Below are 25,192 nucleotides of genomic sequence, written 5' to 3'. Positions count from 1 at the left end.
ACCTCCAGGTAAGAGCATGGGCATAAAACCTGGAGATATTTCTCACCCCCACAGACTCCACTGCACTCCCAATTCAGCCAGGCTGAAGATTTTATGTATATTAGGAATATCAAAGAAATATTTCTGTGACAGGTGACGTAAGGCACGCGCAGGGGACGGCGGGGCAGGACAGACGCTGTGGGGTGTGGGAGCAGGGCTGTAAATTTTGCAAATGAAAGAAAAGAGAAAATTCTTTCTCCTACCAAGAAATCCTGACAAAGTCCCTCACCATTTCATCTAAATCCTGGTGGGTGGGATATAAATCCTACCTTCTCCTCAAGGCTCGGTCTGATCTGCAGCGCAGATCCCAGCACCTGTGATGTGCCAGGCTTCAGCAAGAAGCCTCTGCACAAGAGCACACCAAGGATCCCACACAGCTCTTGTTTGACACCACTTCTCAGTCCTGAAAAAAGCCAGACTGTTCCAACTCAAACCTACTCAGCTTCCTACCAAATTATGGCAGGAAGCTGCAGCGAGCGTTAGTGTGGAGATGCAGGGGCTGCAGTGCCTCTCCCCAGAGCTCATGCTGGACTCCCAGCCTGCAGATATTTGGGAATGTTTCCATGGAGGTGTTTCTTTCCAAGCCAGAGCTCTGGGTGCCCATCCCAGGCCCACACTGCCCGTGATGGATGGGACCCTCTCTGAGTTATCCACTCCTCCCATGGTATGAGGTAGGCAAAGGGAACTTTCTGTGCTCAGCAGAATGTTACTGAGAGTCTGAGCTGGAAATAAGTGAAGGAAAACTCACAGACCACAGCTGACTAACCTAAAAACAACATTTCCAAGGCAGTTGTGGCCCAAGAAGAGCGTGGTGAGTCCCTGCATCCCTACACTGGGCACTGCTCAATTATGAATGGGACAGCATAAAAAACCACATTTATTAGCTCACACTGAGCATCTGAAAACACTGACCTTTCAACCAGTTAATCATTAAACTAAAACATTAAAAATTTAATTTTCATTTGAGGCATGCATGAAATGCCCTCCTTAAACAGTGAAACCAGTAAAGGCCAGGGTGCTGTGAAGCCTTAGAAGTATTTAAAAGTATTAATTACACCTCAAAATCCCTCTTGAGGTATTTTGAATATTATATATATACAATGTTAATGTTTTATAAAACTATAAAATGACACAGAGAGTCATGTGCCAACAGCTCAGTCAGGCCAAGATGTGGCAGTGGACACTTGAGCTCCTCACCCCCTCTCAGCTGTGGGTACAGCTGCAAAAAGAAAAATCTGCTCAGGCAGTTATTTATTTACCACTGGGGAAACAAAAAAAAAAATCAACTCTCAAAATGTAAAAAGAAATGAACTGAAACCAAATGCCAAACAAAGAAAGTTCGTTTGCCAAACAAAAGGGAAGTTGAAAACACATACAATAAAGGCCTCTGAATAAAATTTATGATCACACTTACACTGCAGAGAACTGAAATTTGGTAGTGATTTACTTTTCAGTAAGACTTTTTCTTTTGTTTTTCTTGGAAGGAATGAAAAGTTTTCTCTATCCTTTCAAAGTACAAATATTGCTTCTTCTTGGTGAAGCTTCGAGATGCTTTTTTTTCTTAAAATTGTCTGAACCCTCTGACGAACAAAATAGTGAGGGATCACAGAGTATCGTAATATAAATTGATTAATAGAAACATTGACATGTAGATGCAATGAGAAGTCCTGAAATGTGCCACAGTTACAGTTCTCCCCATTAGAAACAATACAGGAGTCTGTCAGTTCCAGAACAAAGCCATTGCTTGTATTTACCTTATTAAAGGTAGGAAAAATGCCCAGTAGCATTCACACAAACATGAACCATTAGTTTCTCAGAATAAGGGAATAATTAGCTTACCTGGAACATCAATTAATCTCTTATAAACATTCAAGAAGGCTGCCTCTGCTTCTTTGCTTCGTTTACCCAATGCATCAATCTAAAAGGGGAGATGAGAAAAGAAGCTTTAAGACTTGTTCCAATACAACTCTCACACTCAGACCTATAAAAATAAATTAATAATTTCATGTAAAACTAGTAAATACATAAAAAGTGAACCCATGTCTCCTGTGTACATCTCCTATAGAAGCAGTCTGTTCCTGCTACATTTGTACTGAACATAAAGTCCATTTTTCAGCCCAATAACAAGCATCAATATTTTCATGACTGCTCCTGCCTGTTGTGATTCTTTACTTTAAATCTTTATAAAAAGCCTGGTACTTGCCAGGCAGATTCTCTCCTCAACAACTGTTTTCCTTTACCACTTCTTGAGATCTAGCACAGCAAACAGAACTGTGGCCACTTCTGATGTCCCACTCTGCCTTTATTGTGGTAAATAGATTTTTCTATTATTTCCAATAAGCCCATGAGGAGATGGAAAAAGGAACTTGTTGAGCACCCTGTGATACTTAACCCTAAATAACTGTGAATCTTCTACATGCAAAGAAGTTTTCTAATACAGCTCAGGCACAGTCTGCACTCCTGAGCTCCTCTGACCAGCTTCTCCTTGTGTTCTGTAACACACACAATACTCATCTAAGAATCTATTTTTATAATTTTATTATTTTCCCCCTACATCTGTATTTTCATCTAAAACTCCATTGTACAAGGAAAGGCAGCTTAACAGCTCCTAGAATAAAATACCTATTCCACAGCAACTTTTCTCTGTAAACATGTATTTTCCTATTGTAGTAGAAAGCAGAGGATTTTCTATTGCTTCATATTGACAATAAACAACCAAAGTGACTCAGGATCAGATCCAGTGAATTAATACTCCAAAGCAGAGGGACAGAAAGGGAAACAGGAAAGCCTGACACAGCTCTGTGGCAGCTTACCCAAATCAGGAAACCAAAGGCATGGAGATTATCGTTCCCATATTTTAATAAAAGGCAAGGAAGGATCTGAAGAACTGCGGATACAAAGGCCTGATATCAATTCTTCTGTGTATTTGAAAGGCAGTGAATATTATGGAACCATTTAAAGGTGCGGACGTCACCGCAGCCTAAAAAAAGGAAGGCCCTGTCTGAAAAACGTCCTTGAATTCTTTCTCTACATTATTGATTCATAGATAAGGCAGAAACAATGGCCAGAGTTTACTGTATCTGTATTTCAGGAAAGTATCTGATATTTTATTCTGCAGGAGGGGGATTTGCAGCACTGGGAAGCGTGTGACCAAGCCAGGCCTTTGCCAGCGCTCGGGCTTGGGAAGCGCCGCGTGCCTGGGAGAGGAAGAGGAGGGGAGATAAAGCAGGAGGGTGCTGTGGGGTCAGCCCTGGTGCCACTTGTGTTTGCTTTGTCCTGAAACGCCTCTGTGAGGAGAAGGGAAAGATTTGGGAAGGGAAAGGGGACGATTAAATAAAGCAGGGAGTGGGAGCGCAGCGCGGGACAGCGCGCGGATGGTGCGGATCAGCTCACGGCTGGGAAGGGACTTGTCGGGATCACCACGGGCAGGATTAAGGCCACAGAACCAAAGGACAATCGTAGAAATCACACAGAAGCACAATGCACAAGGTATAAGCCAAGAAAAGGCCTGGAGGGGAGGAGGGGTCATGGAGGGAAATAAGGACACGGCAGCGGCAGCGTTTGGCAGCAGCAGCGAGGAAATCTTGGGAGATACGGGAGAGGCTGGGAAGAGATGAGTTCTGGCAACACAATGCAAGGCTGTACTTAAAGAAATAAACCAAATTCCTATTCCACTTACATCCCCCCAGGATCTGCATTAATTTATGGAGACGGGTGGAGGTGTGGTGTAACTGACACCTGACCTATTTAGAGCTTATCAAAGGGTATTGGAAAAGTGATAAATGAGCATCAGATGTTGGAGTGATGGAGGATGTGGAGAGCAGATATAAATTCTCAAGAAGAGCTGGCCATGCTGCTCTTTCAGAGTTTATCAAGAAAGACCACAGAAAGGCACTGGAATCTCCCAGGGCATCCGACCTGCTACAGAGCGAGGGATTGATGGTTGTGAATAACCCACTTAATAATCTGCATTTGAGCAATCCCAGATGGACTGATGCTCATTAGGGAAGGGGAACAGAAGCAACTCGGAGAGAACATTTTCACACGAGGAGAAGCTGCAACGAGCCTGTGGAACGAAGTGCCAAAGGCAGGGAGGCCCTGGGATGTGCAAATCCATGCTGGGGAGTGTCAGGCACCGCTCGGGGATGGGGTGAGAAGGAGGGGGCACCACCAGGGACACTTGTGCAGTTGAGCTGTTTCATGGGTGCACAGAGACTCTCTGAAGGCCAAAGCACACCATATGTTACACTTCTGGACTTCAACGTTTCCCACATACAATTTTCTCTTGCTGCTGCTAGGCAGAGAGCAGCCAAATTTAAATTACTATTATTAAATACAATTAGCATTACAGCACTGATTCTGTACTGTATTTTGAAAAATTCATTTGCCCCTTTTATGAAAAGCAAAGCACTTAAAATGCTTCCATTTCTGGGAAATAACAGGATGGATTTGTTTTCCTATTACAGTTTTTCCACATTTTAATAAAGAGCATTTGTACTTTTATTCTCTCTAAGTATTATAGAAGGTATGGTTTATTAGCTTCTTACCAGTTATAGAGTGATGGAAATATAAACCAGATTTGAAACAACATCTTGCAAGGAGATCAGAGACTTTCCAAAGGAAGCAGTTTGTAAATCACAGGTATTTTACACCTTTTTTCACCCTCAAATTCAAAACCAGAATTCCAAACAATCCCACTAGGCAGAAATATGGTTTTATGTTTTAGTTGTTAAAAAAAATAAATCAACCTGTCTGGTTTAAAGTTCTACTAAAAATGAGCACTGCAACTATTTTATATCTTAAAATAAAATTTAGAAAAAGCACTGTGACAACTTTAACTGGAATAAAAAAATAATTAGGCATGCCAACACCCAAGTGCATAAGGAAATAAGGAAATATAGGAGGAAAAAGACATCAAAAATCACAAAATATAAATGAAGTCCAGAGAGAGAGGAAACAGAGCACTGAAATGACATGGAAATATTTGGAAGTTCACTGAAAATTTTTCAAATCAAAGTAAAATTGTTTCAGGAGCCAGCAAGGCTGAGCTGCAATCAGCTCACATTAAAACTGTTGAACTACATTATAAAACTCTTGCTGAACATTTTTATTTGACTCTAAAAACTTCAGGGACCCTGAAAGAAGTCAACTTATAATTACACTCGCGTTGTCTTGACACGAGCTTAGCTCCAAATCTTAATTTATCTAAACCAGGCCCCATTATGTCTTCTCTGAGCAGAAAGAAACAACAGTGACCTCTGTATTCCCCACCACCCCCATAAACATATGTTCACTTTTAAGTTTTGGCATCCTATTTGTCTTGATAATACCACTGGCGCTGCAGTGAGATAACAGAACTGAGACACCAGGAATCCTCCCTGCTCAGCACAGCCTTCATCTCCCTCTTCATCCCTAAAACACCACCAGAGCTACATGGAGGAGCTGCAGCCAGACTGGGCTGAGGTCTGTCCTCCCTTTGTCCACCTTGTTTTTCCAGGTCAAGTCCTCTCCTGAGTTGATGCTCAGGGTACCTGGAAGATTGAGTGTCTCCCCTTCACCTCCAGAATCATCTCCCTCCAACCTGCCATGAAGATCTCTGTGGTCTGATCCCTTTCTCCCTTTGCTGTCTGACACTTGCTCCCCCAAAAGCATGGACAGCCCAGTTCAGGAGTACTTGGTCCCAGTCTCACACCCACTGCACCTGGCTGAAATCAAAATAGCAGCAATGAACTGCATGGATTTATCTCCACATTTATGTAAGCACCACAAATCTGGCAGCCAGGCCAGGGAAGGTGCTGAACTCAGGTTTATCTGAATGTTGCCTCTTTCTGTCCAGCCAAGCTCAGAAGGACAGAAGCCAAGCCTGTAGCTTTAGTTTGGGATCTGTCAGTTTTGATGCAGGAGGAGGTTTCAGCATTAACTCAAGTGTGATGTTTAGTGCCCCACAATCTCCTGAGCAGGGTTTGCAGGGCTGGGATGCTCTGGGCTGTATGAACCTGGTATTGCCTCATGGGCTGCAGTCAGGCTGAAAGGTGCACACCTCTGCTCCTGAATTTAAAGATGGAACAGGATGCAAGGAAGCTGGACTGGAAGCCAGATGCCAGCACATCCTGCACTGACATGGAATCCTCTGAACTGAGGGGTATCAGCACTTGAACTCATCTCTGAGCACGAGACTGGCACATGTGCTGCTCCTCTTGGATCCACTTGGATCATCCAGCACAGCTGGGATGCTGCACTCAGCACCCCAAAAACAGCTCCTTTATGAGGTTTCCCAGTGATGTATCTGTCTGGCATTACCAAAGCACTGGTGATTTACTCTCAGTGCCACAAACATTCACACAACTGTGCTAAATATGAATTCTGCAGTCCCAGCTCTTCCACTTATCCTCATAGCTCTCCATGTTCGTTCCCACTCTTGTTAACCACCTTAACATGTCTTTTACTGTCCTGCATACAATCTGGAACTAATTTATCAAGCAAAAATAAATTATTTAAAAGAGAAGATACTTTTCTGTTATGATTTTTAATAAATGGCTGCCTTAAGGAGACACCCATCTCTTTTCCCTTACACGTCTTCTGTCGTATTGTTTTGCATCACGAAGTTTTTCCATTTGTCTTCAATTACTACCAGTTACCAAAACACCATTAAGAACCATATGAAACAAAGGGAAAAGCACAAAAACAACTAATTAAAGCACCACTCTTTTAAGCCATGCTGTATTCTTGAATAACTGCCTTGGAATCAAATGGTGGCTATAGCAGGAATATTAATAAATCAGTCTTGCCTTGAAGCCTTTAAATACAGTTGGCTTCATTTCCCTTTCTTAATACCAAGAGATACCTATATTAATAAATAAATTTATAAAAATAACATTGTAATTTACAAATTAATAAAAATTTATTCACTGTGCCTGTAAGTTTATTTTGCCACTGACAAAAGAAAAAGTAAAAAATTCTTATTTTTAGTTTTGTTGCAATTAAAACTGTTTTGAAGCAAAATTATAAAGAATTCATTTCTGTGCAGTTGCTTAAGGCATATGGCGTGGATTTTAGCTGGGCTATAAATTCTTTAACAGAATTAAGGACTTCACAGTGGATCCAACACCAATCTGTTCAACAAAGCTGCTTGGGTTGGGACAGAGGTACCAGGAAAGAGCCTGGGAAGGGCATGCCTGCCTCACCAACTTGTTGGTTTAACCTCAAGTTAAGCAGAGAGCTTTAGGAAGGACTCAAACACCTCAACTTTTCAATTCTGCCCCCTCCACTGTGAAACAGCTGCAACCTTGAACCCTTAAAACTCCTTTTCCTTTCATACCCAGATAAATCCTGATTTTCCCAGACAAACAAGGCTGCCATCCCCTGAGGAATGCTCTCCCAGGACAGCTTCTTGCTGCTTTTCCAATCTTTGATCTTCCTTCCCAGTAAAGCAGCCCAGCCCAACATGTGCCTGCAGATATTGAGAGCAGAGCCACAGCTCTGATTAAATCCTGTCTGCCACCCTGCCTTTGGACCAGCAGCTGTGCTGTCCCTGCTGGACCTCTCCTGGAGCCTTGGATAACCCACCTGGCCTCTCTCTGCCTTTCAGAGCAGCTTTCCCAGCTGCTGCTCTCACCCAGCTCCCACCCCATCCGTGGGGCAGGCAGGGAGCAGCCCTGCTCCCTCCTCCTCCTCCTGCTGGGGTGTGATTCAGCTCAGTGGCTCGGTGAACAACTAAGGAAGGAGAGGAAGAATTTATTTTCCATTGTGCTGGCAAACTGAACTGACTCATGCTGTGCATTTGCTGGGCTCAGCACGAGGGAGGAGGTGGGACCAGAGCTGGGGCAAGGACACCCCATGGCATGGGTCCCTCATCTCTGCACAGATCAGCAGGAACAGCACGAAACCAGCGACAGGAATGGATGGCACAGGGGGGCTCAGAGTGCCAAATGTTACCAAAAATCTCTTTTGTCAATCAATCTTTACGGTATGAAAGTGGATTAATTTTGTGTTCATGTCTATATTAGTTCATTTTTTACACTCTGATGTAATGACATGTTACAGTTTTCCTGGAGGCTTTGGTGTTTTTCATGCTCAAGTACAACAAATCAAAGGACAGCCCAGTCCTGGAAATAAGGACTTTGCTCATGGAAGGATAAAGGATACTCCTGAACACCAAGCCACTGCCAACATCCCAGCCCCTCTGACACTTAATTCAAACCCTCACAGTGTTTGGTGTCATAAACCAGTAACTCCAGCAACCAGGGATGCCTGGATCCTGCTTCTGTGGAAATAGGGTTGATTTGCAATATTTTACTCCCATTAGTAAATGTCGGTGCTAGTGATTAGTCAAATTGTGTTGTACCTGAATTTTAAGGGGTGCAAAAACCTTGTGTGAAACCAGATATGGGATGCCCCAATTTGGCTGCACAATGAATAATTATTTATCTATGTAATTATTGAATGAATAATTATTTACCTGTGTAATTCTACATTTTGCATCCCAGCCTCTCTCCTTAAGTCAGCACAGGCCACTCGTGAATTTTCTTAATGCCAAAAAGGTAAAACTAAGAGGTGACCTCTGAACAGGGGACACATCCTTCCCCCAAAACTGAAGGGAGATCTTTCTAGTGAATAAATGAGCGAATCATTTGTTCTGTCACCAAAGAGGGAGATGTCAGAGCTTGCCAGTTCTGATCCTTGAGGTTCTGTGAGAGCGCAAGGATGGTGAACAACTCTGGCCACGCACAGCCCAGCCATATTTGAGAAATGGGGCAGGGAGGGAGGGGAGAAAGCCAGGACAGAGCAGCCTGGGCCACCCCACATCATCCCAGGTTCCCAGCAGCAGGAGCTCTGTGTAAGGTGAGTGGTGCCCTCACCTGCCCATGCACCTCCAGGCTCTGACCTGGAACTCACAATCACTCCTCTCCCTCATGGATAATCCAAACTTCTGTTTAGGTATTTAAAAAAAAAAAAAATTAGGTCAGAAAAATCCATGCAAGAAGGAGCTCATTAACCACCTTTGTGCAATAAATACCAAGATGCACCCTTTTCCTGGTGCTCTATACTGAACTCACCCTCTTGCTTCTCTTTTCTGACAAAGCAAGACCAGAAGACACCAGCTTATATAGACCCTCACAGTAATAAAAATAAAATAGTGATAAAAACCTGCAATAAACAGAGGCAATTCTGTAATAAATACAGAGATAATTCTGTATTTGGAGAAACAGGGACTCAGCAGAATACCTCGCCCAGCCCAGCCCTCCCATCCCCATTCCTTCCAGCACACTTCAAGCTCTCTTTTTTTTTTCCTCCTGAGGATGAGAAGACACTCCTGACCCTGTGAGCTGCACCAGTGCTGCCTGTCGGAATCCTGAATAAACTGAATTTCCCACCACTGTTCCCCTTGCCCCCGAGCGCGTGGCAGCGGCACAGACAGCCCACCAGCTGCCAACAGGAATTTCAGCACTTTGTCAATTATGTAAAAATAAGAGGATTTGGGCTGATCCTCCCCAAAGTTACTCTGGTAGTCTCTGCTGTCTTGGTACAACTTGCCTGCAAGTTGGAGAGGAACCTGCAAGGGAAGGTGCACGGTGCCTGTCGCTGCCTCTGGTGGGATTTGTAAGGTGTGGGACTTTGTTATCCCCACAGCTCAGAGCTGTCCCAGCAAGGAAAGGAGGATTATTGATATAATATTACTATATATATTGATATAAAGAAAAAGGATATTATTGCTATAATAAGAAAGGCTCTGTATTTCAGAGTCTCTGCAGTTCTGTCCTCCCTCTGCAGGTCATTGTCTCTCTTGGGGATGTTTTGGCCCTGCAGCAGCCACCCCATGTGCTCAGCAGGGAGAGCTCATCTGCCTGGGAGATGCTGGAGTATATTTAAATCACCTTCCTCAGGAAAGATGTTGTTTAAACTGCAATCAAGGCAGCCAAAAATAAATAAATAATCATTTACACACTTCTGTAAACAAAGAAATGAAAGCACTGTGGAGCTGCCGTTACCCCAAGAGCGGGTCACGACCTCTCCCTGCTTTGGGGGACGGAACTGAGATGAAAAGTGGCCTTTAAAAGAGAATTAGCTGCCAAAAACATTTACTTTTGGTAAATAGAAGGGTTTGATGATACTTCCATTGGAAAGCAGGGAGGCTGTGGGCCCAAACACGAGTGCTGGATTTTGATGTATGCTGTTGACTTCCCCAACACAGAGCAATTTGTAATAGCTTTGCCACGCTGTTGTTTTCAAAGCTCCTGCTACATCACAAGCATTTATTTCTGACCACAAAATTACATTTATTCAACAGAAAGCAGCTCAGGGTCTTTAAGAGGTTAACTTCTGGAGTGCTTGGCTGCTCTCCAGCCTCCCTACGAGCATCAGTGCTAACGCAAGGCACACAACAGCACCCAGGCTGGCCGTGATTAATAGAGTGCTGAACACGCTGCTTTCCACATACACACACTTTTCATTCCCTTGCTTCCATAGATCATGGACTTATCCTCAAAATATCTGACTGAAATTGAATTTGGCTTCTCTCTCAACCGTTCATTTCCTATGTTATGCAAGGTTATATCCTTTTCTGCATGAGCAGAACCAAACCAGCTGCAGCTTTTGAGAAGAAAATGTGTTTTCAATTATGAAGTTGGCCTGAATATTGAACCACAGTTCTACTGCTGCTCTAATTGAGCCATCATGGAGTGAATGTACAGGAAAGAAATTGTATTAATTAGGTTTGGAAATTTAACATAAGGAAATTAAAGGGGGTAAAATAGAAAAAATATGAGTATCAGCTCAGGAATAATCTCTCAAAATGCAGAAGGAACGTAGGTCTGAAGTGGTTAGGGCACACACATTATTAGAGTACTCCTTCAAAGACATGATTAGTAGTTCCAGCACATCAAACTGATTTTCAGCTTCTGTTGTCTGCATATGGAAAATTATTAAATTACTGACTGACCAAATTAATAGTTTAAAGAGCAATTCAGCTGAGTGGGGAGCCAGAGTGGTCTCATCAGAATGGCAATACCCTTAAAAGTACTTGCTCTGGGAGAAGAATATGAGAAATGGCTTTCACAGACATCAAGTCCAGCACGTTGTTTTGGAGTCTGTGCCTTAGAGGGTTCTCCAAATGAGGGATTACTGCATTACTGTTGGACAGTGCTCTTATGCCACATGAAAAGAATGCTAATGACCTCAGGAAATCCTTTCCCAGCCTTAAAATATCTGTCTGATGACTTCACAAATACAGATTCCAACATTAGACTTCCATACCATAACTTCAGTTCTGTAAATTAACATAGCCCAAGAACATCCTTTCTTTTTTAATTTTTTTTTCAGATTTCATGTACAAATATCCATCCACTGATGTACCCATGGTAAAGCACAGTGACCTACCCAAAACACAGCTTATTCAGACAGCTGATGGCAGGGATGCCTTGCTAATTATATATAATAATCATGTCATGATTGCATGGTGAAGCTCTTTAACCTTTCCTGATTCTGTCCTGTATTTAGCCCAGCACAGGGAGACGGAACCATTAATAAGTTGCATCCTCAAGTTAATGGCAAGGAAAAGGAAAAGCTAGACAGAGATTTAAGATCAAAATGACAGGAATTTTACACTTCTGAAATTAATGACTTTTAACTGTCTTGCTCACAATAGCATATTTACATCACCCAGACCTTAAATCTTCCAGGGAAGGCAGAGAAGTTACCCACAGATTTCAAAAGAACAGTACCATCAGCTCTGAAGCAGACACAACATTCTGTTAAATTAGAAAACTGCCTTCAAATTTCCATTAAGATCCTAAATAAGGAAAAAGTACTATAATAAAACTATTCTCCAGTGATGAATTAATAGGGGCTCATGCTGAACTAGGAATGCATTTGAAAATTTGTAGTATGCTAAATTCCACTTCATAGTGCTTCTACTTTAACTCTTATCATAAAAAATCCAGTTACTTAACGCACTGAGATCTATACAAAAAAGTTATTTCCAAGTACTAATGGAAACTGAATATTTGATAACTGGAACAGTTGTTATCTGAATGGATGAGATAAATAACCAAGGAATACAGAATGTTCTGCTTTGTCCGGTATTTATAAATTCATATGATATAAAGGGAAAATACTGGGGGGGAAGTATCAACATTCCAGGCTCAAACTGAAGAGAAAAATTGACTAAAATGACCCGTGGGTTTGTTTAAAAAAGCCAACTGGCCCCAGGTTTACCAGCAGCTCCCATAAATCGTGTTTGGGAGGGGACATAAATACCTGAGCTTAACTTCCCCTCTCTCCAAGTCACGTCAGGCTCACCCAGGCACAGTTCAAGGACAGTTTAAGTCAACCTGAGCTGACACATTTGTGCTGCTCCTGCCCCTGCCTTTGCTCTCCTGGCCTCTCCCCTGCACTGAGCTGCTGCTCTGAACCCACCTGGTGGGAAACTAAGCCAGCAAAAAGAGGGGGAAAACCCCACCTTTGTGCTGAATGTGGGCTCACAGCAGAAAAAGTGCTGAGGAAAGGCAGGGGTGGGGAGCAGGAACACAACAATGCCCATGTAAAGCTGCTTAAACACCTGGGCTTATCTGAGCTGCCTCCATCCCCTGACCTGCTGGCCCTCTCTGGAGCCCAGAGCCCATGGACAGTTCAGCCCACATGGGATTGGCAAAAGCCCATTTCCCTTCTGATGTGGAGTCCAGTTTGTTATTCCATGCCAAAAACACCTAATTGTGTCTAAAAGCAGAGTTTGGGCAAAGGATGAGGCAGCAGCAGCGGTGGGGGTGGAGAGAGGAGTCAGAGGGAGACTCTCCCACAGGGAAATGGAGAATTTGCATCAGGCAAGAACCTTTATCCTCAGTCCTGAGGGAGCAGCTGGTGGTGCCCCAAAGCTCCACATTCCCACCCCCCATGCCTGTGAAGGCTGCTCCTACAGCACTCCCTACTCCAGGTCCAGGACATTGGTTCTCCAGCAGAAAGGACCCTAAAAAACATTTACTCCCACCACTTCACTGACCTCTGCTCTGTTTTATTTATTCACTGGTGTTGATCTTTAAAAAAAAAAAAAAAAAAAAAAAAAAAAATCACTGAAAGATTTGGGCTGGAAGGGACCTTAAAGCCCATCCTGTTCCAGCTCCCATGTGCACCTTCCACTAGAGCAGGTTACTGACAATCCCATCCAGCCTGGCCTTGGACACTTCCAGGGACAAATGTGGAGCTGAAAACTGACAGGTCTGGAGTCAAATAGGGGAACCTCTTGCCCTGTTCCTCCTCCCTGCTCACATCCCATCCCACAGGTACTGTGTGACCAAAAGGTCCCTCTGCCAGCTCCTCCCAGGACATTAAATATCACCTGCCAGGTAATAAAATTATTGCCAGGTAATAAATCATTGCCAGGCAATCCCAGGGGGCTGCTGAGGTCAGTGGCTGTTCTCAGCAGTGTTGCTCTCTGAGCCTCTCAAGGGACAGGAATTGGGGCATCTCCTGTGGATTTGAAATGGAGAGAAGCCTATTTGCTCAACAAAACTTGTTTTTGAGATACCCAGAGCAGTTACCTCCTGATGTTTCAGACAGTCAGCCTTAACAACAACCAGAAACCAGATCTATATCCTGAACAATCAAATATAACTCAACAGAACAGGCTCATCTCCTTGGTATTTTGATTTGTCTCCAAAACAAGATACAGTAATTACATCTATAATCAAATACCATAATTCACAGTTTAATGTGGTGCATTTATGTAGTCAATCATGATTAGTTCAGGTTTTTTAGGTTTCTGAAACCCTGTCTCGATTAGGGGGACTGGAATCACCAGCTCAGAGATTCAGCAGCACAATCTTTTCATGTATTTGTGCTTCATTTACGTAACAGGGGATTACAACAACAAATTTTACTCTGGTGAGGTTGAATTTATACCAAAATAAACTTCACTTTTATATCAGAGAAGCAAAACTACAGGAGAGGAGTGTGTGTGAGCCATGCCAAGGTAACAGGGAGCTGTCTCCACCAGGGAAGATCTAATGGAAGAATCTCCCTCACTGTAGCCAAATTTAAATTTATGCTTTTTACTTGATCCTCAGACATTCCCTTCATTAAAGAACAGTGCTGAAAGCACACATGCACTTTTCAGTCAGTGCATTGCAAGCTTGAAGCTGAAGTGAAAAGGTTCTGAGAGCACTGCAATGCACTCAGAGCAATTTTAAAGTGTAAATTTCCATTGGCAAACGGACTCACACAAGTCATTCTTTGTTCTCACAAATGTCTGTTGGATGTATCAAGGACAAAGTTATCCAGTTTATTTATTTATTTCTAGCAATACTTGGGAAATCAGGTTGTAAAACAAAAAGTACCATGCTGCTTTGAAATGAGGGATTATTCCTGGTTGGGACACAGATTTAGCAGGATGTAGAGGTGATCAGGATTGCAAGCCTCACTAAGGGGAGTTGAGCACCTAAATCCCTACCCTGCAAACATGCTCTGAACTTCCCTGTGCTGATGGAGCTGCCACAGTCTAAAGTCAGTGAACAGTTCATGGGCTGAGGAAGTGCTGGAACACAATTCTTGAGGGGCAGAGCTGTGTAATGTGTATCAGTGTGAGCTCAAGCCTCCATCCAGCACCCCAGGCAGGCACGGAGCTTTACAAGGACAAATTTAATTTCCATCCTCCCTCCCTGATGCTTTCTGAGCAGCACAACCACAGCTCCCATCTGGCCACAGCAAAAATGGAAAAGTCTAATTGGCCCAGCTGCCTTTGCCTGTAGAAACCCTTCAGAATAACAACAGTTGGCTTTTAAACTCCTGAGCTCTCTGCTGGTGTGTGCTGTGAGGAGAAACCCAAGTGGGAGCCAGCAGTGGGGCTGGAGCCTTTGCAGCCTCTCACACCCCTGCCAACCCAAGGTTTTCCCTCAGCAATACAATGTTTTACAGCTGAAAAGCTTTGCAGAGAGAACAATTTGCAGTATTTTGGTGTTTTATGAGGGCACTGCACTGCATTCTTTAACAGCTCAAGCTGTAGGGTCAGTGAGGCCCAGTGATCTGGGTGGGCCACAGTGACAGAGGCTCATCAGGGGACTCAGAGCAAAATCACCAGTTTAGATTATCCAGCACAAACCCTGAATCACAGAATGACCTGGGTTGGAGGGGACCTTAAGGATCATCTTGTTCCACACCCCTGCCATGGGAAGGGACACTTTCCTCTATCCCAGGTTGCTCAGTGTTGTCATCCCATCGCAGCAGTTCCACACTGTTGTCTCCTATCACAAAAGTTCCATACCTTCTTGGTGTTTCTGGTGGGCATCTCCTCAGAGCACTGCCTCTTCTTCTTCACAAAGTAGCCAAATGACCCCAGTTCACTTCCCAACCACCCACCCCACTCTTTTATAGCATCTTCTCATTGGTCACAGCTGTGGCCTGTTCAAGTCAGGCCTGCTCCTAATCTTTGCTAATTGACCCAGCTGCAACTCCTTAGGGGTAAGATTACTTTCTACACTATATTTATTTTCTTATATTCTATCCCCCTATAGCTCAGAGCCCCATCCAACCTGGTTTTAAACACTCTCAGGGATGAGGCAGCCACAGCTTGTCTGGAAAACCTGTGTGAGGGCCTCCCCACCCTCACAGGAAGGAATTTCTTCCCAATATCCAATCTCACCCTCACAGGAAGGAATTTCTTCCCAATATCCAATCTAAACCTATTCTGCCAGTTTGAATCCATTCCCCCTTGTCCTGTCAATTTGTGCTCTTATAAAACCTCCCTCTCCATCTCCCTTCAGGTGCTGCCATTCCCTGCACACACAGAATGCAAAGGGCTGAGCCCTGAGGGCTCTGTGGCCACACCAGGCTCATGTGAAGCAGCACTGAAAACATGTTAAGAAGCAGAAGCAGCTCTTACCTCTCCCTGGAAACTCTTCAGCAATGGAGCTACCTGTTTGCGCAGGTCCTGGAAGACACAAGCAGGATATTCCATCAGAAACACTGCAAAGGACAAGTCAGCATCATGTTTTTCCTGATGTTATTTTCAGTTCTCAAGTGTTACTTCAGTTCTGTGTTTTGTGGGAAATTTGATGAAAATAGAATTATACCTGGAGTTCACTTTGAGCAGGTGTGAATTTCCAGTTTGACACACACCTGCATGTGCTGCAAATGGTAATAATTATCCAGACTGTGGTGGGGCTGGCTAAGCACTTCACAATTAGGGGTCTGAATGCCTTCAGTCCCCTAATTCAGCTGAAACATTAATCAGATCAGCAGTAAATGTCTCTATCTACCTCCACAGCAGCTACACCTCTGAACTTATGCCAAGGAAATTCCCACAAATGGAAGCCAGGCTCACAGGAAGATGATTCTGGACCATCATTTCAACTACAAGTGTTGCCATTTTGAAAAATCTCTGGTTTATTTATTATTTTCCCAAGAGTGCTCTGGCTTTAGTCATCAGAGAACTGGAGCTCATTGAAGATGACAAGTATTATTTGCTGGTTTCTGTATAACTCAAAATTTCTTCTTCCAAATTACAACACACTCAGTGCTACAAAATTCATTCAAATACTGCCCACAAAATCACTCTAAAGGTTTATAGCATGTTTTTACTTAGCAACAGAGATAATTTAGGACAAAAAAGGTAAATTTATTGTACATAAAATTTTCTATGGCTTCACCTCTAAGCTGGTTTGGGTCTAATTCACTTACAAATTCAATAATTCTTATTATGTGTGTGCCTGAAGAATAAAATCCAGTAACTTTGCAGAGGCCACTATTAGTCATGCACAGCCAAGATGCTGATTCCTGCTTTTGCCACTGACAAGGCACAAGCAGCCACTTCATGGTGCACTTCCAGCTGGACATGAATCTGGAAGAGGATTAAAGCAATAACCTGAAGCTGCATCACTTGAGAGGGCAGCACTGATGCTGGTGCAAGGAAAGGGGGAATTTCCCATTGCTGGAGATTTCCAAGGCTCAGCTGAGCAGAACTGTGTTAAATGAGTGCTAAAGAACCATTTTTAAGGTCAGGTGAGATTTGGTCACACTGTGGACAACCCCTCCAATGCTCCTACAATGCTCTGGTAATATTGCCCACAACTGGAACAGTCACCATGAAATCTTCCTCCCTGCACACAGGCCAAAGTCCCTGAGCTGCCTGAACCTCATGCAAGGGGTCACAAACACACCTTTGAAGCATTTTTTTCTATATACAAAAGGGTCTGTTGAGGCCTCAAGGTTTTCAGAAAGGAAGGTGACCTTAAAAAGTTGGGAAATTCTCTTTTCCAACACATTTACTTACACATCTACAGTCATGCAACATATTGGATGTTAAACCACTCACCAAAACACTCTCAGCCTTGGGTTTAATCTGATTTTCCTGAAGGAAAAGTAGGCTTTTGAGAAAAGTGATTTTTGTCATTTAAATGACAAGTCATGCAGAGAGTTGGAGTACCAGGAGTTCTCCCACTCCCTGGGAAATGGCTTAGGGGGCCCAAGGCAAATGAAGCTATCAAAGACAAATGATCAGTCAAATTTCACTTGTGACATGGTTATTGCACTAAAATACAGCTTAATCCCCATCAAGTCAAGGATAATATTGCAGCTTTCTGAGCTGCCTCTTTGGACTGAACCAAACTGTGCTTCTGTTCTTAGGCCAAGCCAAGTCACCCCAATGTGTCCTGATAAATCCTGCTGCCTGTTTTGGGACACAGAAAGGTTGGACACTGTCCTTGTGGATCAGAAACATCCACAAATTACATTTCTACCAAAGCAAACTGGCAGGTTGAGCAGCTTTTCCCCACTCCCTGCCTTCCCAGGGAGACCTGAGGGCTGTGCACGTTTTGGAACATGTTTTCTTTGTAACCTGATGATGCTGACATTGAAAAAAGTAACAATAACCACTGATGGCAAAATAAATGCCCACATTCAAGGCCAAAATCTGGCAGAGGCAGTTTCAGTGCCCAGTGAAATTACAAACAGAATTAGATTTACAGCCTGGATCTGGCACCCTTTATAAAATCAGGAAAAATTATATCATCCAAGCAAAACAACTTTTCTTGAAATAAAAATCTCAGCTGGTTGAAAATCACTGGGTTTAGGGCTTTTGTCCCTGATATTGCCTCTGAATTTACTGACTTGTTTGGCACCAGCCAGAAAAGTGATGTCAGAAGTGAAGGCAGAAATACAGGAGATGTAATCTCAGATCCAGAGGCAGGAGAATGCCATCCTTGCTCCTGTGGCCATGGCAAGCTCTAGCCAGGATCCTGCTCTATTTAACTGCCTCCTCTGGCACATCCTGACTTCTCAAAGACAGGATTTGCAGCACTTTTTATTTCAGGATATAAACTGTGTCAGGACTTCACCTTCATATTCATCTTGAATAATGAGGGATGTTGTTGTTGGCTGTTTGTAGCAGCAGAGAGGGAGAGAAGCAGGGTGGAGAGGAATAGAAGGAGCATCCCAAAGCCATAAAAACAGAAAGAAAAAGGGAGAAAACTTCTGAAGTGAATTGATTTAGCAAATTCAGGATGCTAAACACTAATCAGAACGTTACCAAGCAAAATTCATCATAGAAAAAGATGCTTGATTCAGACAGCAGCTTGTGCTGGGGGTAAAAGTGATTTTAAAGTATTTCCTGATAGAGGGCTGAGGTAAAACTGCTTTTAAAATATTTCCTGATGGAGGAGAAGGCAGCTCAGGGTGATTCAGCTCCACTGGCAAGCAATGGTTTATCCCACTGCAATCCATTTGGGGCAACCCCAGGACACATCAGAGCACATACCTGAATGGGGTAAATGCTTTGACAACTTGAAATCCTCACAATAACCTGAAATTTGCTGCAGCTGAACAATGGAGACAGAGCATCCCCCTGCCATTCCCTTGGCAGAGCAAACAGGCCAGGAAAGGGAACTGCAGCAATGTGAGGCAGTGATTTACACTCAGCCCTATGCAGGTGAGTGGATAAATGGCACACACCACAGCAAAAGGCATAAACACCTTTTTCACACCAGTTTTTCTTTTCTCCCCTCTTTTCCTGCCTTGCCCTTGGAAAGAGTTTATAGGAAAGAGTTTATAGGGTACTTTTATAATTCCTTCCTCAGCAAAACAACATCAAAACTTGAGACAGCTCACAACCAAAGGGAAATAAAAATAAACAGACAGAAGTCAAGAATACATATGCCTCGAGTCACAGCTCTGCTGGGGAGATTTATTTTTGGCAGTTTGGAAAAATTTCTCATCAGACTTTGTCTCAAAATATTACACTGAACTTCAAACAGAATTTTACCTTCTTTACACTAAATTGAACAGGAAGAAGGACGTTCAGCTCAGACCCAGGGGAATCTGCAATGTTGGTTAGCAAGGACACTGGGTGATTTATTATCTGTTTAAAGTGTGGTGGCCTTTACTGCCTGGGCTGTGATCAAAACAGGAAAAGCATCCAGGCTCCAGCCCTCACAGAGCTACCAAAACACTGCAGCCAAGCTGAACAGCTGAAAAGGGGCCATGCAACTGAACATTAAAACAAATTGTAATTTATCAGCACAAACACACTGAAATATTTGAGTATAGGAATACAATCTCATTATTAGCCTACTTTTCCATGCCATCTAAATACATGCATTCTTCCTCTCTGGATGATTTATCAGGGGTAGAGCAGTTTTCTGAAAAGGGCTCTATCAGAGACAAACTCAGTATCTGATGAAGAGCCCATGAATGAGGATGCTGTATCATTATCTGAATCAAATCTGATGGCTGAAAGCTACTATAGCATTTCCTCTTTACAAGAGTAAAAACAATGAGTTTATATTTTGATCAAGTAGCTAAACAATGAAATCTGAATCCACATAATTTTTAACTCCCTTTCCATTCTCATTAAAAATAACTCCACGGAAAATAAACCAAGAATAAATCTGTGTTACAATCCTGGGCAACAAATGTGTCTTTCTGACAACTAAACTACATTATTTATCTAGCTCTAATACCCTGTGTACAGTACAAAGGACACAGCAATGGCCAGGCTACCAATGCTGTATTTGTAATTTACTTGAGGTCTGAAGCTACACAAGCACCCTCTGATCTCCTCACAGGCTGCTCCATCTCATTTCCCTCCCAAATGCTTATCTCTAAATGTCACAACAAGAGCCCCCTGACCTCAGTTTGATAAATTGGCCCAGCAGAGCTGAGCTTGACCCACACACCTTTATCATCTGCACCAGCACTGTGCTCCTGTGAAAGAACCCAGCCCAAAACCCTGGGTGAACATTCCAGCGTGGGGCTCCCTGACCACATTTCCCACCAATTGTTGTGTATTTTGTCTGCTGGAGCCAGGCAGGGGCTGGGGAATGTCCCTGTGTCTGGCACAGGGATCCTAATGAGGAACAGCCCGTGGGTGACATCACCAGTGCAGCTGTCACAAGCCATTCTGGAGCAGCCTCATCATGGGAGATGCTCTGGATTCCCCTTCCCCTCTGTGTCCCCTTCCCTGTCTGTCCACGTGGAATAAAGCACTGAACGGGCAGGGGCTGGACAGCCTGACCCCACATTCTTTCTTGTAAGAACTTTAAAGACGAAAGAAAAGTAAAAAACTCAACACAGAATAACCTCCCAGGGTGTACTGGCTGTGCAGGGGATGTTTGTAATTCCATCAACACCGAACACTTCCCATCCCTGCACATGTTCAAGGCCAGGCTGGATGGAGCTGGAGCAAATTGGGATAGTGGAAAGTGTCCCTACACATGGCAGGGGGTGGAATGAGATGAGATTTAAGGTCCCTTCCACCCCAAATCATTCCATGACAAGAAACAGCACAGCTGAGGGGGAGCTCTGCTGGCAAAAACTGTGCCAGGTTTATGCCCCTCTCCCCAGAGGCAGCAGGCTGGGAGGGTGGATGTCTGTTCCTAGGGACTGGGAGGATGTTTATCCCACAGCCAGGGCTCTGCACACTCCATCCACCCCACTATTATCTCCAGAATGTTGCTGAGCTTCCCATAAATGCAGCTGAAAGGGGGAGAGGTGAGAGGCAGCCAAGCACGAAGGATTTGGGAAGAACGCTGGCATCAACTTCTGAGGTGTGTTTGATTATTGTGTACTTCAAGGACACAACTTGTCACCATGAAACACACAAATCAGCAAGTTAACTATAATTAGGAGTAAGCAGTTCTGCTGGTTAATTAGAGAGAGGCAGCAAGCACAGATGCTTCACCCTGCTATGGGGAAATGGGTGAAGGGGTCGGGATCACTCAGACACCAACCAGTGCAAAACACCAGGTTTAAACATTATTTCTTTGTGTTATGAAAAAATACAGAGTATTCCAATTTTTTTTTCCCACCAGAAATCCTGAGCACATGTGATTGGGGGTGTACTAAAGGAAACATTTAAGTCTTTATATTTAATTAGTTCCAGCAAGTTCGACTTTGCTTTAATCTACAAGAGATGAAACTCAAATCCCAGCTAGTTGTTCAAACAGGTATTATACAGTAGCTTAGATGACTTACTTAATTCCTAAAATATAAGGCAAAGTAAATCATATGAGTAAACAATTTGTTGCTCAATTTACACTTTGATTTAATGAGATATAAAACCTCTTAGTGCTTAAGGCTGCTGAAGTATTCACTTGAAATCCAATCATTAAAGAATGAATCACAATCATATCAATCTTCTGAGATATTTTTAGTTATTTCAATACACTAACATGCCAGTGTTTTCTCTGTACAAAAAACCACCCTTTTTAAGTCACATTTATAGATATGTTTCAAGCTAGCACAATGATAAATAAAAAATCTTGATTTACAGTAGCAAAACGTACACCACAGTACTTTCAGAAATATTTCAAGCTCACAGATCTTGTGCAAATTCCATTAGCTTTAATTATTTATTAGCAGTAGATTTAGATTACTGTTCTTGACCTATTTTTCAGTGTATGGACCCACCCAGCAAGAAGTGAAAAAATATTCCATTTGTGAAGGGCTGATTTAGTGAGCGCAGATTTCATCTTGGAGTGAACACTGAGCAAAACCCTGGGCACTGCAATTCAGAGAGGTTCCAAAGCAGGGCCTGCAGAACAAACACTGATGGAGGCTCCTTGAAAAGAGACAGAATTTTTGCTGTTTGACCACTTCTGACAATTTTGCAAGAGTTGCAGCCATGTGACAGTCCCAAGGGAAGGGACAGCAGACCCCATGGAGAAATTCCAAGAGTTTCTTTGTGGAAATTCCCTCAGCCATGGGGAAAGGGGTGAAGAGGGAGGATTCTAGGGCTGGTGCTGTGACCCCTTGCAGTGGTGGCAAGGTACAAAGTGTGCTCATCCCTAGCTGGGGAAAACAGAGATTCTGGGAAGGAGCCTCCTCACTGGGCTGGGGCTTTGCTTTCAGTGGAATTTGCCTGAGTCTTAATGCAATCCTCTTATGGTTTCTTCCAAGTTCAAATAAACACAAAGCTCACAGGTTTACTCGGGGCCTGTGCAGCCACATCCAAACAGCCTGGGGACCTTCACAACTGTTTAAAAAGAGAGGAACTGTTGCACCATATATATGTATGGAAGTGTGTGTATATATACACACATATACTGTGCAGAAGAGAAAAAGGATTTTTTAAATTAACTTTACAAATTAACATGGTGAACTAAGATTTTTATCATCATGTGACAACCCTGGTGTCATTTATAAAGCAGTGAGTTAACAGTGGCTAGGAAAGACATTGAACAGGAACTATGCAGAACTTTAAAAAGTAGAGTTGCAAGGAAACAAAAAAATTAGTTCAAACAAAAATTATTCGGGTGGAGCATTGGAAGGAGGTAATTCTAATGAAATGAAAGCCTGGTCACTAAAACTCCAGAAAGGAAAAAAAGGAAAGGATGACTTCTGTAACAGTTCATATACACACAGAAAATCAAGCACCACTTTTAACAAACATTAATTTAAAAAGCTTCCCACTGGACAGTGGCTCCATGGAGATTCTCTCTCCTGCTCTCGTGTTAAACCCAGTGCTGAAGGCTTGAGGTGACACCAAACATGCCATGGCAGACCCTTGTCATGGGAAAAACCACATCTGCATCATCCCAGGCCAACAGAACCCCTTATTTATGCAATGAAAACCCATCTGATACACTAAATAAATATTTCAGACCCTCTGAGGTGCACTGTTCTTGCCAGCAGGACAACCACATGGCAAAATCAGGAATGGCCATTCCTAGCTTAGGCCAGGATCCCTACACAGAGCAAAGGTAATTGGAGCTTTATTAAGTACCTGCAGATGTTATTAGATGAGCCCATCTGTACAAAAAAATGGGAAATAAATAAACTGACTTCTTAGTTGTGCATCCCCATATAGTTTTACATCCCCAAAAAACAGCCTCACCTACACTTGTCATATTTTAACCAGACCTTCTGTGCCCCTCCATAAATTCCATATTGTTCCACAAGTTCTCTGCCCCTGTGATTTGTGTTTTCCAGTGAAAAAGGTCCTGAACACTCCTCCCAAATCACATCCTGCAGGATTCCATCCTCCATCCACTGTGTTTCCCACTCTGAAAGTCTATAAAGAAAGTATTCCTAACTCTCCCCTGGTTACCCAGAATTACAGCCTGAACATCAGAGGTTTCTCTGCAGTGTAAAATTGGGAACTTCTGAAAAAACTTTAATTATTATGAGCCCTAAAAAATTAACGTGTCTAATGAGAGGCTAATGACAGGGGCCTGACTGCAGAAGAGGCACCTAAGTGCTGTGGTCCAATTAACAACACCAGTTCAAACACAGCCTAATGCTTCACATGGTGGATTTAGACAGAAGAATATTTAATGTGAAACCATAATTGCAGCTGTAATTTTCCATATTCCCTCCCCACAAGCAGGGCTGGAAGCAGAGTGCATCCTTCTGGGATGGTGGGGCAGGAGCTGGAGCTGTCTGCCAGCACTGGGCTCCTGGGACTGGGATTTCTCCTCAGTCTCAAGGAAAAGATGGGTACAACCATTCAAAAATCATGAATTCCAATGTACTGCTTCATTTAGGAAAAGTGAGATTACTAAAAACCACTCGTGTTTTAAAACCTGTTATTGATTTAAGGATCTTGCTTTGAAGTTTCCAAGAAGAATAATTCTGTGTTAAATATAATAATGAGGAGCCAGGCTCATCCTCAGGGATCCTTACAGGATGTGGACTGGGGAGGAGGCACTGCTGGGACATCAACTATTGCAAAATTGTTTTCCTTACTTATCTTTTGCACAGAGATTACAAATGTAGCTGTGAGCAGCCCTGCATTAATCACACTGTGACATACCTGCATGTAAGAACACAGGTGTATTTACTGATTTCTATCATTAGAGTCAGCCTTTTGCTTTGATTTCAATGCATGAAAATCCAATACTATGCAATCCTCTACTAATCTTTTTATAAGATTTTCTTCTTAATCTTGATCCTGACCATGCAGTTTTATTCCAAAGCCAGTTGCTCCTACAGAAAACAAGTTGTTTCATGAGGACTTGAGTAAAAAGCCTCTTGTCCTGCAAATACATGTCCTATATTTGTTAAAACTCTCATGACCATCATCTCTGCTGTGTTTATGTTTTTTGTGACTTTTTCCATGCAGGGAGTGACTGACTGTGGGTTCAGTGCAGCTAACTGCAATAGTGATAACTTCAGATTCCAACAAAGATGAGAAATTCAAAGGGAAAAAAAAATTGACAACCTCAAAAACATCAGGATACAGACCCAAAGGTTTTTACTACATCTAATTTAGCATACCTGGTAAAAACACCTTGAAATTAATCTAACTGTCATCCTGCTGACCTAAATAAAAAAAACACAGCACAGAGCTTTTCATGTTGCTTCAGTGAGTGAAGCAATTTGGAGAAAACAAACTTTTGCTGCCTTTACACTTCCTGGCAAAACTCCTATGGAAACAGGCCCATAATGCACATGCTTTGGGAGCACACAGTAGATAAAAATGAATAATCCAGATGAAAGAAGGCAAGAGCTCACTACAGCCTTATTCAATACATTTACTGTTTGTTAGTTGAACTTCAGAAATAAAAAGCCCACATAAAGCCTTGGAGCAGCAGCATCCCCTCACAAGTGTGATACAAACTCTCAGCTGGGATTAATTCCCAAATTCATGTGCTGAACTGTGAACTGTTCCAGTGCTCAGAGGGGGTGGGGAGAGAAAGGAGATAAAAAGAGCAGGAAAAGGAGCCCAGAGGAT

The 25,192-nt window shown here is 43.0% G+C and overlaps 1 protein-coding gene across 7 annotated transcripts in view; it reads right to left on the bottom strand.

The window, feature by feature from the left end:
- Window positions 1-25,192, bottom strand: part of CUX1 (cut like homeobox 1) — a 273,254-nt gene that overhangs the window by 150,514 nt on the left and 97,548 nt on the right. For all 7 annotated transcript variants that reach the window (XM_054287447.1, XM_054287441.1, XM_054287444.1 and 4 more), the window contains exons 3-4: window positions 15,908-15,955; window positions 1,879-1,957 (exon numbers count right to left, since the gene is read on the bottom strand). In XM_054287447.1, the coding sequence (XP_054143422.1) occupies window positions 1,879-1,957; window positions 15,908-15,955 (127 nt within the window). The remainder of the gene's footprint in view (window positions 1-1,878; window positions 1,958-15,907; window positions 15,956-25,192) is intronic.

This window comes from Melozone crissalis, unplaced genomic scaffold (genome assembly GCF_028551555.1).
Source record: "Melozone crissalis strain CALT ecotype California unplaced genomic scaffold, PUWL_Pcris_2 ptg000057l_1, whole genome shotgun sequence".
NCBI classification, from domain to species: Eukaryota; Metazoa; Chordata; class Aves; order Passeriformes; family Passerellidae; genus Melozone; species Melozone crissalis.
This window is presented reverse-complemented; position numbering and strand designations above follow the sequence as displayed.